Source organism: Macaca mulatta, chromosome 18 (genome assembly GCF_049350105.2).
Source record: "Macaca mulatta isolate MMU2019108-1 chromosome 18, T2T-MMU8v2.0, whole genome shotgun sequence".
Taxonomy (NCBI): domain Eukaryota; kingdom Metazoa; phylum Chordata; class Mammalia; order Primates; family Cercopithecidae; genus Macaca; species Macaca mulatta.
Window position 1 is genome coordinate 17,968,508 of NC_133423.1, and position 17,704 is coordinate 17,986,211.

General features: G+C 37.6%; 1 protein-coding gene across 1 annotated transcript in view; it reads right to left on the minus strand.

Moving 5' to 3' along the window:
• PHLPP1 (PH domain and leucine rich repeat protein phosphatase 1) overlaps positions 1-17,704 on the minus strand; it is a 266,548-nt gene that overhangs the window by 57,189 nt on the left and 191,655 nt on the right. Inside the window, exons 8-10 of the mRNA XM_015122148.3 lie at positions 16,220-16,280; positions 13,465-13,560; positions 8,464-8,619 (exon numbers count right to left, since the gene is read on the minus strand). Of these exons, the coding sequence (XP_014977634.3) occupies positions 8,464-8,619; positions 13,465-13,560; positions 16,220-16,280 (313 nt within the window). The remainder of the gene's footprint in view (positions 1-8,463; positions 8,620-13,464; positions 13,561-16,219; positions 16,281-17,704) is intronic.

Genomic DNA, 17,704 nt, shown 5'->3' on the forward strand with positions numbered 1-17,704 from the left:
ACATGTCTATTCAAATCCTTTGAACATATTTTCATTCAGCTATTTGTCTTTTTTATTGTGAATTGTAAGAATTATTTCAAGTCCCCTATCAGATATATTTCTGTGGGTTGCATTTTCACTTTCTTGATGGTATCCTTTGAAGCACGCAAGTTTTAAATTTTGATCAAACCCAATTTATCTATTTTTTTTAGTTGTTGCTTATGTTTTTGGTGCTTAAATGTTTAACAGTTTTCTATAACTTAGATCTTAAAGGAGACTTCGCTTGATATAAAAATCTTGAGTCAATCTTTAAGTTTTCAAAAAACATTGCTCCATTATTACCTTGCATTGTATAATGTTTTTGAGAAGTATAATGACAGTCTAAATATTTGCCTTTTAAAATTATTTTATCTTTTTATGGGTAGTCATAATTATTTATATCTTCAAAATCTAATGGTTTTAATATAATAAGTTTTAAAATTGAACATTCTGGGTTTATTCCAGGTACCCAATCGATACTCTTTTTCAAATGTACTTTAAGATATTTTGTTTGTTGTTGAAAAAACTCCTTGAATGATATTTTAAAATAATACTTCTGTCACTTTGTCTTTGTTCTTCAAGGACACATATACAAATGTTATTCCTTTTGGATCGTCTTCCATTTCCACTATTTTATCTCTAGCTTTTCAAATAATTCTTTATCTTATTTTCATTCTTTTCATTTTCCTTTGTTTCTTTAATGTCCCTTATTAATTTTTTGGGTGTGCTCTCCCTTGGGCACCCTGTAATTACTCCTCATTTCTCAGATAACTGTCATTTTCTTCCATTTTCTGAGTTAAATCACCTCTTTCCAGTCCTTCCTGTTTGTCCATTTTGCTCTTAGTTCTTTAATTTTTTGTTTTATATCATAAAATGTTCACTTGACTATTGTTAATTCTGCTTGGGATGTTGTCTTATAGTTTTGTTAGGCTTCACAACAGATTTTTTGGGGTACGAATTATTCGACAGTGGACATATGTTGTTTTTTGTTTTCTCATTTTGGGAGCCAATAACCCAATAAGGATCCGTTCATCTTTTTCCCAATCATTTTCACGGTATCAGGTTGTTTTACAAGTTTCTTAGTTCAGTGCTGTATCTTCTATCAGCATATATCAAGTGAAGATACGTTAAGGGATCTCTTTGTTTGGACTGAGTAGGGAAGGGCTGTGTGTCCTCTGATGTTCTGGTTCACTTGTCTTGTAGAACCTTTAGTTTTCCCCATTTGCTTCACTTCCTCTTTACCAACCCAACTGCCAATTTTCCTTCAATAACTGTATTTCTGGCTTGCTATTCCTTCCAGTTGCATGTACTTACACCTAAGCTTAGGTGGTAGTGGTAGACCCACCTAAAGCCCCACTGCCAGCTCCCCTCTTCTCTCTTCCCCACAGTTTTTCTCATTCTGCCATTGCTTGATACAAAATCTTAGGGTGAGGCAGGGATAAAGTCAAAGTGTAACTGCTGGGAATTGATGCTTATTTCTCTTTTTATTTATAATTTTCCCTCTCACTGAATTAAGATAGGGGCTATCACACTTTGGAGCTGCTAAAGGAACATATTTCTCATAGAAGATGCTCTAGCTCAGTAGGGTGCAATCTGGCTGCACTTCCTAATTCTCTAGGGAGCTTTCCTTAGTGTAGAATTCTCAACTTCAACTCGAAGATATTCTTGTTAAGTAGGTCAGGGTGGGGCCTCAAAATCTATATAGCAGAATTCTGATGGTGGAGTTGAGAATCATCATGGTGCAAAAACCCTTGTCCTCATGCATTTTCGTGGTTTCTGGGGATATGCACACCCCTCACTGGCAGGGTAGACTCGCCCATCTCATCCATTTTAAGAGCATCAGAGAAACAGGGGCAAAGATTACCAAAGCAGTCTCTCAGAGTACGGGCAGAACTCTTCTGATAAGCCATGAATGGCCTCTTTCCAATCTCAGAGCAATGTTCACAGCTGAACACAGGAATGCCTGGAAGCTTCTGGCTAAACCTTTCTGGTTTGTTCTGGTTAATAAAAATGGAGTGTGCCACTAGAACTCCAACCTTGCTAAGATTACACAGTCAGCCACTTTCCAATGCCCCCACCCGACTCCATTCTCCAGGACTGAGGTAGATCTTTTTGGGAGAAATAAGGGAGAGAAAAGAATGAAAATTCTCTTCCCCTTCATAGTATTCTAAACATCATCGACTGATTCTCTAGTTTTGAAAAACCTGTCAGTTGATTTTGATGTAATAACCCTGGTTAAGAACTATACCTTAAAATACCTGAGAAGCACAACACTTTAAAAAGCAGAGAGGGGATGTATATGTTATCTAGAAATATCTCTAGACACATTCAGTTTTTCTATTAAAATCCTTCTTTTATAAAAATCTATTTGTTTCAGCAGTAGTACCTGGGTCACCTTAAGCTTTCAGTGTGTTCAGCAGACCATCTGCACTGGAGTCACTGGGGGAGCCTTGTTAAACATACAGTTCCCAGACTATCCCTCTAAAATCGAAGTGAGAAGACCTGAGATAAGAGCCAAGAATCTGCATATTTGATAAGTACTTTAGGAAATTCTGAAAACACTTTGAGAAACACTATCTTAGTCCACCGTGACTCTCAAAACATCAGACACTTCATGATACATCAGAACGTCAAAAGATAGCCCTCATCACTGAAAAAAATAGTTGCCTACAGCTCAGATTTTTAAAATGCCAGAAATATCTGTCTTTGCCAAAAGGCACCAGTTGTCATGGTCAATTGATCATGCTCTTCTAAATTTTCTGTTCTCTTTTAGTCCTTTTGATATTTACATATATTCTCTCTGAGTCACTAAAACTTATGGTCTGTAATGTGACTAATACTCCGGGAATATTTAATAAACCCACATGAGCAATTACCATGAAGCTCATTTGAACATATACTTCCCCAACTTCTGCCCCTGAAAATACCTTGTACTAGTCCACTCAGGAATAAAAACAGACCTGGCTGCCCTCCCACAGCAGGGACCTGTAACTCTCCTTTAACGGGTCCATTTTGGCTTTGTTAATTAGGCTGACTTCATCAGGAGAAGCGGTCTGGCCATCAAATGTGTGTGCAGATGCTAGGTGGACAGGGAGTCAGCCATTGCCAAGATTTCAGGAAGAAACAGAAGGATGGCAGTCCCTCTGGCAATGTCTCATCCACTCCGGTGACCCATGGAGAATGTCTACCCTCCCCGCACCCATCTGTTGATGACAACTAATTATCTGAAACTCCTTTGGGGTTTCCATCAGGAAAATCCTCAACTGTAATTAAAAAGACAGGTAAATGAGAAATCTAGGCCCATGATCTAGGTTAGAATATCTTCCTCAAGTATTTAGAGGAAGATGAAGATGACTAAAAGTTGTCTAATGTAACACAGATTCCCTGTCTCTTATTTGGTTACCAAATAGCTTCCTGCTACCAGGTATAGTAGATTAATATATACTATTCTAAAGCTGCAATACCTTTTTTTCATTTTCTGAGACAGGTTCACACTCTGTAACCCAGGCTGGAGTGTAGGTGGCATGATCAGAGCTCACAGCAGCCTCGAACTCCTAGGCTCAAGTGATCTTCCCACCTCAGCCTTCCAAGTAGCTGGGACCAGAGATGTGGCCACCACACCTGACTTGTTTTTTTTGTTTTGTTTTGTTTTTTTCAGTTTGTAGAGACAGGGTCTTGCCATGTTGCCCAGGCTGGTCTCAAACTCTCAGGCTCAAGCAATCCTCCCGTGCTGGCCTCCCAAAGTTCTGGGATTATAGGTGTGAGCCACTGTGCCCGGCCCTGTAATACTTGACAGTATGAGACTGGCTTTAGCAGGAAAAATTCAGAGCAAAGGAAAACTCTCATGAGTCAAAATGTGGTCTTCTGCCCTGTGTCCAATAACACATGCTTCTCCGATATTTCTCATAACACTTGGTAGCGCAAGTTCTACTTAGAGGATGAACCACTGAAACACATAAAGTCCTTTCCTCAGTTATATAACGAAACACAGAACTGTAACCATAATTTATTACCACAAAAAAAAAAAGGAATTTACATATTTTTAAGATTTGTATTATGTAGCAAACTGAATGGAAGGGCAACTGAAGCAAAGTTTCACCAATGCCTGCAGCTGTTTGCCAAACACACAGCTTTGTATCATCCAACAACAGAATGTTGCTCATCATACCATAAGCCTAAATTATACTAGACCAACTTTATAATTTTCCGTCTATTCTACCTTCTTAAACCTACCTTTCACTATAGTTTATTGTGCAGTTACTTTAAACTCTTCATTAGATTGTAAGCTTCTTGAGGATAATTCCTATATGTAGTCATTTCTCAATGTCCTACGCATCCAGCACAGTGATTTAAACTCAGTGAGATGTTTGCTGCATTGAACCATGTGAACAAAAACAAATCACAACTGAAACCCTCTGCAAGAAGGCAGTCACAAAGAATCTTTCCTAAAAACTGTCTTTAATATTTTAAATTTCATGTTTTCTGGGTTGGCCTACTTCAACAACTGTTTACTAGTTTAATCATTCCCCCCTCAAACTCATCAAACTAAATACACTATATTTGTAAATTTTCCTGAGTTTAAATTATGCCTCAATAAAAAAAAAGTAATAAAATTTTTAAAAATAGGTAGGTAAAAATCTCCAGTATTGAGGTTGTGCAAAGAGGATAAGTATTAACCTTTAAAGGCAATACTTTGGTGGAAATCATTAGAAAATGTTATTTTTGTTATCTTCTAACAAGTGAACTAATATAAAAATATGGTTTTAAAAAAACAGCTAATCAAATTTATCCCACCCCCTTCACATAATCCTGTCTGCCCAAGATAATTAACAATCTTAACTTTTCTTTCTGTTTCTACTAAATCAGTTGCTATGCTATGCTGGAGATGTAGCAATTATAGCTTGGAAAACAAAGGTACGGGAATATGCCTTCTTGAAACAGTTTCTTATTTCTCCCATTTTTTGGTCATTTGTTTTACTCTCATAAAATAAAACCAAGATATTTGCTCCTTCTTATTCACCCAACCCTTTACTCCAGAACTCTCCTGTGCCAGAAATGTTATTTATCCTGCCCTGTCCTCCCCTCACAGCCTCCAAAGGCTGGCAAATTCTTCCTAACAGCCCCTGTTTTCAAAAATGCAGCTGGCTGTAGACACGTCAGTCTATTTGTATGGGGATTTCTGCCTAAATGCCTTTAGCTAACACTGCTGGCCTAGCTTCTGATAGCAGTGTCCTTCCAGTGGCTCAGTTCACACCTTTGTCCAGTTCATATTCATGTTCCAGTTCACACAATCCTTCCTTTTCCAACATATAGGTACCATTTGAGAACTGAACAAATAAGCAAAATGAGAAAAACCGACGTTTACAATGACCTGCACAGAATCACAAAGTCAACAATCAAGGCAGTGGTTCTCAATCCTGGGAGTCATCACAATCCCCTAAAACTACAATTGTTCTTACTTAAATCCTTGTTTAAACACATCTAAACATGAAAACACAGTCTCCAGAAAATGAAATACAGAAATGTATTTCTGAGAAAAATCAAATTCTCGGAAATGAATAAAGAATGATTATTATCTACTGGAAATTCTAGCACTGATAACCTTTAATAGTCGTGAACTTACCAGAATTGGCCAGATTCAGAAATGGTTTTTATTTCACTCAGACTCCTAAAACCTATATCCATTCCTTTATTTGGTCCTACAGATTCAGTGTAGAACTCTAGGGGAACAAGTGGATTCCCATTATGATATAACTTATAATTCTCCATAGAAGAAATCAAATTTTATAGTATTCACAACCAGAAAGTATATGTCTAAAGTGATCTGTCTCTGCACACTGTGCTTTGATATTAATGTAAAAACAATAATTCTGGCCTGGTGCGGTGGCTCACGCCTACCCTAGCACTTTGGGAGGCCAAGGCAGGTGGATCACTTGAGGTCAGAAGTTTAAGATCAGCCTGGTCAACATGGGGAAACTCCATCTCTACTAAAATTACAAAAATTAGCCAGAAGTGGTGGCACACACCTGTAATCCTGGCTATTTGGGAGGCTGAGGGAAGAGAATCACTTGAACCCAGGAGGTGGAGGCTACAATGAGCTGAGATCACACCACTGCACTTCAAGCCTGGGCCACAAAGCTAGACTCCGTCTCAAAAAAAAAAAAAAGGCCGGGTGCGGTGGCTCAAGCCTGTAATCCCAGCACTTTGGGAGGCCGAGACGGGTGGATCACGAGGTCAGGAGATCGAGACCATCCTAGCTAACATGGTGAAACCCCATCTCTACTAAAAAATACAAAAAACTAGCCGGGCGAGGTGGCGGGCGTCTGTGGTCCCAGCTACTCGGGAGGCTGAGGCAGGAGAATGGCGTGAACCCAGGAGGCGGAGCTTGCTGTGAGCTGAGATCCGGCCACTGCACTCCAGCCTGGGCAACAGAGCGAGACTCCGTCTCAAAAAAAAAAAAAAAAAAAAAATACCCCAAAACCAGAAAACAAGAATTCTTTCAATGATCTTGAAACATTTCACTTTTTACCAGGAGGATGACATAGTACTGGCCAATTACAATATGACAATCCCATTTTCTCATAGTTCTATTGTTTCTTTATAATTATTCCAGTTGGAATTCGTTATAACTTACCTAAGTACAATGAAGATAATTTTCTTTTTAAGTGAGGAAAACAGAACAAAAGGAAAAAGAAGAGTGCTAGAAATGTTCTATATCTTGTTCTGGGTAAGGTGGTCCCTGCAACTATTTCTATAAATATGTAAAAATTCATTGAGCAGTACACTTAAAAGTTGGACACTTTACTGAATATAAGTCATATTTTTGTAGTAAGATTTTTTTTAATCTTATTAAAGATTTATGGAAAAGATGAGGAAGAAAAAAATATAAAGCCTGGAATTGAAATTCCTTAAATTCTCTATCATTTATTACACAAATATTTTTTGAGCACTTTCCTTTATTCTAGACACTGTAAGATGTTGATGATAAAACTATAATTAAGACACAGTCATTGGCCGCATGTTAGTAATCTAATAATGGAGAGAGACAAGTGAACAAGAAATTACAATACAGTGTGCGATGGCTATTATGATAGGAGTAAGCTCAGGGAGTTAGGCACATGCAGTGGCAAATCTAATTCAGCTTAGGAGAGCCAGAGATTGCAGATGGCCATTTCACCCACATAATATGACACATGCTGAAACACAGCTAACATTTATTTTGTAAGGTAAAAAGATCCGTCATCATTTCCTTCTTTTCTCTGCACTTCTAGAAGCAAAATTAAATTTAACATTTTTGTCTTCATTATGAGATACACTAAAAGTTAGATCCTTCATATTGTCTCTAAAGTAATGGTCACTCCCTAAAAATAAACATGGGAGCAGAAGTCAAAATAACTCAGGCTATCAGCCTATGAAATGTTTTAGAATGATGCACATGGGTTCTGAAGCAAACAAGACGCTCCAAAGTAAGTTAACAGCCACTGTTACTTAAAGCTTTCTTTAAAGAAAATTCTGTATGTGGCAACTTATCACAACAAAATAACAGAGCTTCATTTAATGTTGAAATTAACCTCTCCCTCCCATTCAAAACAACTTCTTCAAATGCTTAAAGTGTATGATACAAGTAATTTAGGAAAATTTTGCTTTTTCAAAACAAAATAATTGAATTGAATATGGAGTTAATTATGGTAAAGATAAGAAGGACTGATTAAAAAACAGTAAGTGCTGGGCACAGTGGCTCGCACCTGTAATCCCAGTATTTTGGGTGGCCAAGGTGGGTGGGTCGCTTGAGGCCAGGAGTTCGAAACCAGCCTGGCCAACATGGCAAAACCCCATCTCTACTAAAAATACAAAAAATTAGTTGGGCATGGTGGCACATGCCTGTAGTCCCAGCTACTTGGGAGGCTGAGGCAGGAGAATCGCTTGAACCTGGGAGGCAGAAGTTCCAATGAGTCGAGACCGCACCACTACACTTCAGCCTAAGCAACACAGTGAGACTCTGTCTCAAAAAATCAAAAAACCAAAAACAATAACTAAGCTAACTCTAGGACAATTCATCTCCATCTCCCAAAGTCCCAAACATGTGAAAGCAGGAACAGAGAATCATAAGATAATTAAGCTAAGCCTGGCATGGAATGTGACCAGGTAGTAACACAGGAGCACACTTCTCATCCTTGTTTTACACCTATATCCCCATGACACATGTATGGACAATGTAACCTACTTTGTTCCAGAGAGCAGCAAAGTTAATAAAGAATCTATAGGTTGCTCCTGACTCCATCGCCTACAAAATGGTCAGTAAAGTGGCTGGCAAAACTATTTCCTTCACAAATCTGGGACAGACACATAATCAGAAAGTTCATACAGTCTCAGGTCACAAAAGACAAAGATACAAATGAGGGACTATTTATAGACTCAGATGATAAACAAGACAAACGGCTTTACCTGTCAGCCTTCATCAGAAGGTTAGGCGGGAGCTCAAGGAGCTGGTTGTGTTGCACATCCAAGACCTCCACCGAGGTTCTTTCTAGCCTTTCAGGAAGCCTTGCCAACTGGTTGTGTCCTGCCAGTAGTTTCCGGAGACTGCTGTTACAAAATAAGCTGTATAAAAAGGGACAAAAGACCGAAAAATGAAAAAGAGTAGAATACTTAAAATTATCTCTCCAAAAATCACAAATTCATTTGGAGCAACTACAAATTCATTTTAATATAAATTCAAACTTGGAACTATTTGTGTTTCAATACTTTCTATACTCAAGAAAAGGAGAAAGGAAAAAACTATGTAAACAGATACTGAGCATAGAAGCTCTCCATAGCAAAAAGCAAGTTCTATAGATGGAGCCACTGAAGGGATCAGTCTAATCTTGTCAGGGTCACAAGGCAAGCTTCAAAAGGCTGCATGCTTCTCCAGAGTGGGGCTTGTATCTTGTATTGTCCCAGAATGCTGGGTGCTTTACCCATAAGAGATTCTGAATAAACACAGCTGAGCAGTCTTTACTTATAGGATCTGCATTAAATAAAGGGTTATTCAATCAAACTTTTACAAATGTCAACTGAGAAAATGTTATGTTTTTCCTCAGTTGCATTTCACAATCCTAATTGTTTCTTCTTTGCCTCACTTCCCTGGCTGTATGTCTCTGTTTTTTTCTAGCTTAATCCTAGACCAAGGTAGAGACTCCCTCCTGAAAGAGCAGCATGTACTTAATCCACTATTTTCTTGAGAGACTTAAAGAGCCATTTGGAAGCTTGGCTGTGTTTCTTGTGAAGGTCATCAGAACTGTCAGAGATGATGAATACTTGTTAATCTAATGTAAATCTACATTATGACCACTTCAGACTTCCCTAACATTACAGAGAATAAAACAGGCCCTGGGTTTAAACAGACATCTCAGGGGTGGGGAAAAGTGAGGTTACAATTTGCATCCTGATCACTTTAGATTAAGAATTTATCAATCTGCCTAATTGATAAATTAAGAATTAATTTATTAATCTGCTGTCAAAGAATGAGGCTTCCTCATCCACCTCCTGTTTTCCACCATTCTGATCTCACTCATGAATGCCCACAATTTTTTAAAAATAATTTTAAGTTGACAAAAATTAGCATACATTTACGGTGTAAAACATGTTTTAATATATGTATACATTGTGGGATGGCTAAATCAAGCTAATTATCATATGCATTACTTCACATATTTATCATTTTTTTTGTGGTGAGAACATTTAAATCTACTCCTTTAGCTATTTTCAAGAATACAAGACATTGTTATTAACTGTAGTTAAAATGCTGCACAATAGGTCTCCTGAACTTACTCTTCTTGTCTAATCCAAATTATGTATCCTTCAATCCACAAGAGTTAAAAATTCCCGTAACATTAGGGCATAACTTTATTCACTTTAAATAGCAAATGGAGTTTCTTTGCTCACAAAGATGCTAGCAACCTGTCTCAATGCTGTGACACCACAGGCCCCAATTAAAGATATCTAAGTTGGCAGGTTCAGATATCAGTGTGACAAGACAGATTATCCGGGCCAGATTATCTATGCAGTTACCATTACCATAGGGCAGTCTCTGTAATGGTCACTCCAGCCTATTATTTCAGCATGTGGTTCGTCATATATATATACGTATCCTTTACCACATAAATAACTAAAAGGTGATAAAATCTTTTATCTTGATTTTTCCAAATAAAAAAGATCAACTATAGGATGAGTATTGAATGCTAATTATTTGGTTTAGTTCAATTCTTTTGGGTACTGTCTAAACATTAAAATACTTTCTTTCCTTTTTAATACATTTCTGCCTCTAATAATTTCTCTTTTGTCAAACTCTTTTTTTTTTTTTCCTTTGAGATAGAGTCTCACTCTGTCGCTGAGGCTGGAGTGCAATGGCGCAATCTTGGCTCACTGCAACCTCCACCTCCTGGGTTCAAGTGATTCTCCTGCCTCAGCCTCCAGAGTAGCTGGGACTACAGGCATGTGCCACCACGCCCAGCTAATTTTTGTATTTTTTAGTAGAGACAGGGTTTCACCATGTTGGTCAGGCTGGTCTTGAACTGCTGACCTCAGGTGATCTGCCCGCCTTGGCCTCCCCATGTGCTAGGATTACAGGCATGAGCCACCACACCCGGCCCTGTCAAACTCTTCATATACCTTACTTGGACAAAGTATGAGTATTAAATCAATTTTAATTAACCATTGTCTTGCCTGAATTTTTTTTTTTCTTTTTAAGAGGCAGCGTCTCAGTTCCGTCGCTCACGCTGGAGTGCAGTGATGCAATCACACGTTACTGTAACCTCGACCTCCTAGGCTCAAGCAATCCTCCTGCCTCAAGTCTTCCAAGTAGCTGGGACTACAGGCACACACCACCATGTCTGGCTAATTTTATTTTTTGTAGAGATAGGGTCTTGCAGTATTGCCCAGGCTGGTCTTGAACTCCTGGGCTCAAGCAATCTTCCTGCCTTGGCCTCCCAATGTGCTGGGACTAGATCAAGAGCCACGGTACCCAGTCTTGCCTATTACATCAACAACAGGGCTTATACAGAGTTTGCAACTGAACAACACTATAAACAGAAAAACAATGCACACTCTTTTTGTTCCACGTGTTAAACACACACACACACAAGAATACAATAACAATAGAGCATTTGGGATTTGCATTGAATAAGCATTTGTTTAGATTCTCAAAAAGCCTGTTCTGACGCAGAACAAATTAGATCAACAAATCTGGGGGGAAAAATTGGATACAATGTCAGTTATCTTGCATTTGTTTGTTTATATGTATAAAATATAAATATATATTAATGTATAATATATACAAATATAAAAAATATATATGATATATCTTTGTAGCCTTCAGCAAAACAGAGAACTTGGATGCCAATGTGCTATCTGTGGGATCGAGGGGTGAAAGGGGGAAAGAGAACAGAGAAAACAGAAGAAAAGGCCAGGTGCGGTGGCTCATGGCTATAATCCCAGCACTTTGGGAGGCTGAGGCAGGCGGATCACCTGAGGTCAGGAGTTCAAGAACAGCCTGGTCAACACAGTGAAACCCCGTCTCTACTAAAAATACAAAAATTAGCCAGGCGTGGTGGCACGTGCCTGTAGTCCCAGTTACTCGGGAGGCTGAGGCACAAGAATTGCTTGAACCCGGGTGGCAGAGATTGCAGTGAGTCAGGATCGTGACTCTGTCTCAAAAAAAAGAAAAAAATAAAATAAAAGAAAAGAAGGAAAGACAGAAAGAAAATAGAAGATAAGGTAGAAAATTTTTTTCAATAAATTATTTTTTTCCCTACTGTTTTCGTTTTTCCTGTTCTTTTACTAAAAGGGCCATGCATGGACACACACACACACACACAAACATCCCCTCTTGTTAATAGTGATGGCTGCAACGGGTCACCTAAATGGTCAGTCAACATAATATTCTAGGGCAGAAAGCACTTTCAAATGGATCATATTTACAGGTATAATGTATTGCTGAGGAACATAATGAAATTAACAGAGCTTTTCAGGGATGAAAATATAACTCAGATTTCTTTAATAAGAGCTACATTCTAACACAGTGTTATCAAATATAAGCCACATGTAATTTTAAATTATCTAGTAGCCACATTAAAAGAAAAAAAAAAGAACAAGTAAATGAATTCTCAGAGTATTATTTCATTTAACCCAGAATATACCCCAAATATTAACTTAACACGTAATTAATGTACACTATTATGATTTTACATTCCATGTATATTTTACACTTACAGCACTTCCAATTAGGACGAGTTACATTTCAGGTGCTCAACAGTCACTTGGCTAATGGCTGGCTGGGGGCTACCATCCTGAACAGCTGAACTCTAACATGTTTACTAGGTTTACCAAGCAAGTGTATCTTCTTGGTAAGGAAACAAGAATGGTGATCACATACCTTTAAAGATTGTGCACTTAGTTTACTCCAAAATGGTAACATACTTCTACAATATTTTCACTGATGTTTTTGACTATACATAGCTAAAAATAACTGACTTCCTCTGTTCAGTGATTGGCTGAGAATGGTGGAAATAATAAGACCTGAGTTGAGGCAACCACAAGTAACTATATGAATTTAAGTTAATTGGAATTAACGAATACACAAAATTCAGTTCCTCAGTTACATTAGCCACAATGCAAGTGCTCAATAGCCACAGATGGCCAGTGGATACTATACTGGGCAGCACAGATACAGAGCACTTCAATCATCACAGAAAGTTCTACAGGACAGCACTGAATAGACTCTTAAGGTTACTAACTGCATGGCTAGTCACTAAAAATTCACTAATATTTTGACCATGATTAGTCAACTTGAAAATATCTGTCTGTATTTACAGACAATAGAAGTCATCATGTGGCTGTTTTGCAAATCTTGCCATTAAAGTGAAAATTATAAAATAAAAATAAGAACATATTTAAGAGTGAGAAGTTCTTGAACCTTCTACTCCCAAATTTCACAACAAGAAAAAGAGAATCTAGTCTAGTTTGCTCTTTCTAGGTTTCATGACCTAACCATCTTATTTCCCCCTCAAAGTTAAGGTCTAGGGAGAACAAAAGGTATTTATGTTTAAAGTAGACATATTAAGTCAACGAACAGAGGTGGAAGATTCTGAAAGACTTAAGATCCCAGAAGTGGGCTAATCATATTGTTTGCTTCAAAGATTGTTTTTGGCTTACTTAAAAATTTCCACCAAGCACAACTGCTTGCACGGTTTTGAAAAGTCTGGCTGAGAGTCAAAGCCTCACTCTACTCCTCACTGCACTGCATGAAGAAAGTTTGTAACTTGAAGACACCACACGGGGTAAAAGATACCATATTCGTTTTTAAAGCAAACTCTTTTAGGCTTATGATACCAAGTTAAACACCGAATCAGCAATTTTTTAAATTGCTCATCTATTGTGAGATCCTCTCATTTGATCTGCAATACTCACCGGGCAGGAAGTTCACATATTTGATTATGGCCAATATCCAAAACTTCTAGCTTTCGGCTTTCACATACCCACTCAGGCACATTTTCTAAGCGGTTCCTAAATACAAGAACATAAAATTGTTTGGTTGAATTTGGCCTCAAAAGTGGTTCTAAACTCAAATTATTACAAAGAATAAGTAAAACCTTAAATGAAATACCAAAGTACCGTGGGCATAAATCGAAAGAATATGTGGATTCGCTTTTCTCCAGAAGTAAGAAGAATTGTGATAGGGAGAAGAAATAAAGAAAAAGTAAGGAATAGGCAGAGCACAGTAGCTCACGCCTATGGGAGGATCGCTTGTGTCCAAGAGTTCAAGATCAGCCTGGGCAACATAGCGAGACCCCATTGCTACAAAACATAAAAAATTAGCTGCTCATGGTGGCATGCACCACTAGTCCCAGCTACTCAAAAGGCTACAGTGGGAGGACTGCTGGAGTAGAGGAGTTCGAGGTTTACAGTGAGCTATGATCTCATCGCTGCACTCCAACCTGGGTGACAGAGCGAGATCCTACCTCTAAAAAAAGTTAAATTTTTTAAAAAGAAGGAAGGACATAGTTACATAATCTGTATCATCTCTAAAGTCTTGAAAAAAAAAAAAAGCCTGGCTCCAAATTGACTTTCCTAAACGGTCTACAGACCTATGCCAATTTTAGGGAGAATATGTGTTCTACTGAAAATAAAAACACACAAAGTCAAATGGCATATCACAGTTTTAATTTCAAATTTATATTTTTTCCCTTAATATTAAAATATTTCCCAAATCCAGCTGTCATCATGAAAATATAGCCATGGATAAATGGGAAGGGAGAGAAATAGTTTTAAAATGGTGGCAATGAAAAGTTCACTAACAGTTAACTCGAAGAATTAATTAATTAAAAACATTTACTTGGGCACTAGATGGTAATTACAGTTACTATAAAAAAGAGAACTAGGCGGGGCGTGGTAGCTCATGCCTGTAATTCCAGCATTTTGGGAGGCCGAGGCCAGCAGATCACCAGAGGTCAGGAGTTTGAGACAAGCCTGACCAACATCGTGAAACCCTGTCTCTACTTAAAAAATACAAAAATTAGCTGGGTGTGGTGGCACACGCCTGTAATCCCAGCTACTCGGGAGGCTAAGGCACGAGAATTGCTTGAACCCGGGAGGGGGAGGTTGCAGTGAGCCAACATCACACCATTGCACTCCACTTGAGGTCAAGAGTTCCAGACCAGCCCGGCCAACGTGGTGAAATCCCATCTCTACAAAAATACAAAAAAATTAGCTAGGCGTGGTGGTGTGTGCCTGTAATCCCAGCTGCTCAGGAGGTTGGAGCAGGAGAATCATTTGAACCCAGGAAGTAGAGGTTGTAGTAAGCCAAGATTGCACCACTGCACTCCAGCCTGGGCAACAGAGCAAGACTCCATCTCAAAGAAAAGAAAAGAAAAGAAAAGAAAAGAAAAGAAAAGAAAAATCTGTTCAAGATATTTATATGCACCCATGTACGCAAATCCCATTCCTATACTGTTCCTATACTGCTCTTATTCAAAATGTGAAAATAACATTCAGGGTTGCTGGGGGGTTGGGAGGAGTAGGTGGGGAAAGAAAACTAGGTAATGTCTGATTTAAGTTAATTAAATAAAATTGTCTGATGGGTAGTTGTTAGGAAATGCAAGAAGCACTACTCAAAGAGCTTTATGATTTTATAGTTATATCTTTATAATAAAAATTTAACTGTAATATTTTTCCAATAACCAAATACTGACATGTCTTGCATAATTGTGATTCAGTATATTATTAAAATAGCTAAGCCTGTGTAATCTCAAGACAAAAGGCAAAATTCTGTACAAGACAAATCATACAATAGTTGTGATTAAAAAGCATGGTGACTGTTAATAAACACACCAGAATTTAAGCACTGAAATGAGTTACCAGTTGTCACCTTGAGTGGGCCACAAACTCCCTATGTTTAGAACATTTTTGTGTATCTTCTTTGGAATTACCTTCAAAATGAGTTTCAATTTTATAATTCATTGTTAAAAATTTTTAAGTTTACGTCGTATATGTACATACTGTAGACACTGTCAAGTCTTTGTGCCTTTAAGAAAAAGTCTACTATAATATTTGTGGTAACTGCAATAAATATAATATACCGCAGAAGCAAATTACCATAGAAGGTAAAATGGTTAGCATATTCAAAAAGAAGCTAAGAAAACCAAGCAGGTTGTATAGAATTTCTACTTTGATAGGCTTTGTCACTATTTTCTAAGAATTCTTAGCAAAGAGATATATGTCTAAACAAGGGGGGAAAGAAATCAAAAGAAATAAAGCACTTAAAAAATTAAATTATCCTAAGACTTGGCAGAGTTTAAAAAAATAAAAAAAAAAATTGAAAATAAAAAATAAAATTAACATTACTTCAGGGAAAGACACAAAAATATGATTCATATAATGAAAAGAGTTATTAGAGCTTTAAGCCATATGGCCCTCAACTCACTCACCTTTCAAGTCCAAATCTGGTGTTCAAATTGGTGTGCACACTGACACTTTGATGCTCTGGTTTGAGCTACAAATGTATTTTAATCAACAAATATATATAATTTTAGAGAATAAAGTAAAAATCATTAATTTTTTATCATTTACTTTCAAAATATTAAAAAGTACTTGTGCATAAGCTCAGTTAGAATTACTAAATAATTTTCTAGTAGACTCTAGAGGGCTCTAAGACTTGACTTCTTACCTTGAAACATCCATGTAGGACAGATAATTTGGAACTGGGTAAACATCAAGTTGAACAAGTTCTAGAAAGGAAAAAAAAAACACAAAGACATTACTATCCAAATGACAGAGACTCTTTTTGTATGTGGAACATCATTACTGTGCTTTATTCTCTATTGTTTGTTTAGTTTAGGAAGTACAATACATCATTTGTTCAACTTTAAAAGTACAGAAAAGTAAAAAAGAACTTTTAATCACAAGATCTTCTTCAGAGATTGAAATAAATCACGCATTCTAATTTCCTACCTCTTTTCTATCTATTTACTGTTGCTCTCTTATTGTTATGGAGGCTGTACTACACCTGAAGGATTAACCACAAGTGCCATCCTTTCAAAACCCAAGTGTCCTTCCATAAAACCAAATAATGCTTCTTGTTTTTTGCCCTCATCACCTTACTGAAACAGCACTCCAGTGGGTCACAAATGACTTATTTTACTTAAATCTGAAACTCTTCCTCAAAACTTTATGAAATATGACACCACCGTCCCCTGTAACTTTGTTTCTTGGGCAGAGTAGTTTGTAAATGTCCTTCTGCTTCTCTAAACAGTTACCAAGTAATTCACAGGTGTAGCTCCTATCTGGTTGCCCAGTTTGGCTCCAGCTAAGTGTGAGGGGTGTGTAAGTAGACCTTTGGTACTAGTACTCTCCTCTCTTCCAGTTACCTTACTTCCCTGGTTTCAGGTATCACCTCTGAGCAGATGAGTCTCAAATCAACATCTGTAATCCTGACTACGAGTTCCCATTAGCCCAAATAAAGCCCATCACAATAACTTGGATTAGTGGAGTAGTGGATTACCCTCAACCTTCTCCTATAAATGCATTCTGTACACACTCTTTTCACATTAACCACCTTAAAGCATCACTTCCATCATGTCTCCTCCACTTTAGAGTCTTTACCGGTTCTCTATTGCTTATTATACTAAGGCCAATGCTTCACTATCTGACTATAAGCATGCCTCTCCTAATTACATCTGTGGGTTCAGAATTCCCTATCTTCTCCCAACTGCCCAACAAGCCACATTCAGATTTTTTCTTCCTACTTCATTCCCACTGGTTATCTAAATCCTATAACCCTTCAGTGCTCAGCTAAACTGATTACATTAGAAAATATACCTATATGAGGTTTGGCTTGTTTTTCTGAGATAACAGTAATCACATTTGAAAAATCCTTCATCTTTCAGAGCTCGTGAGCTGCACTATGCATAAAACAAGTGCATGATAAACATATGTTCAACGTGCAGTAGTGAACACTTGTTTTCATTCAGTTTAATGACTGCAGGGAATTGAAACCTTCATCTTAGCAAACATATGCCCATATTACCTTTTCTTTTTTGGAACTGCCCTGATTTTCAGATTCTTAGAAAGAAATATTAAATGATTAAGACTCTTGCTTTATGGTGTCCTTGTGGGTATATCATTCTGGTTTATCTGTTTTAAATTATCTTTT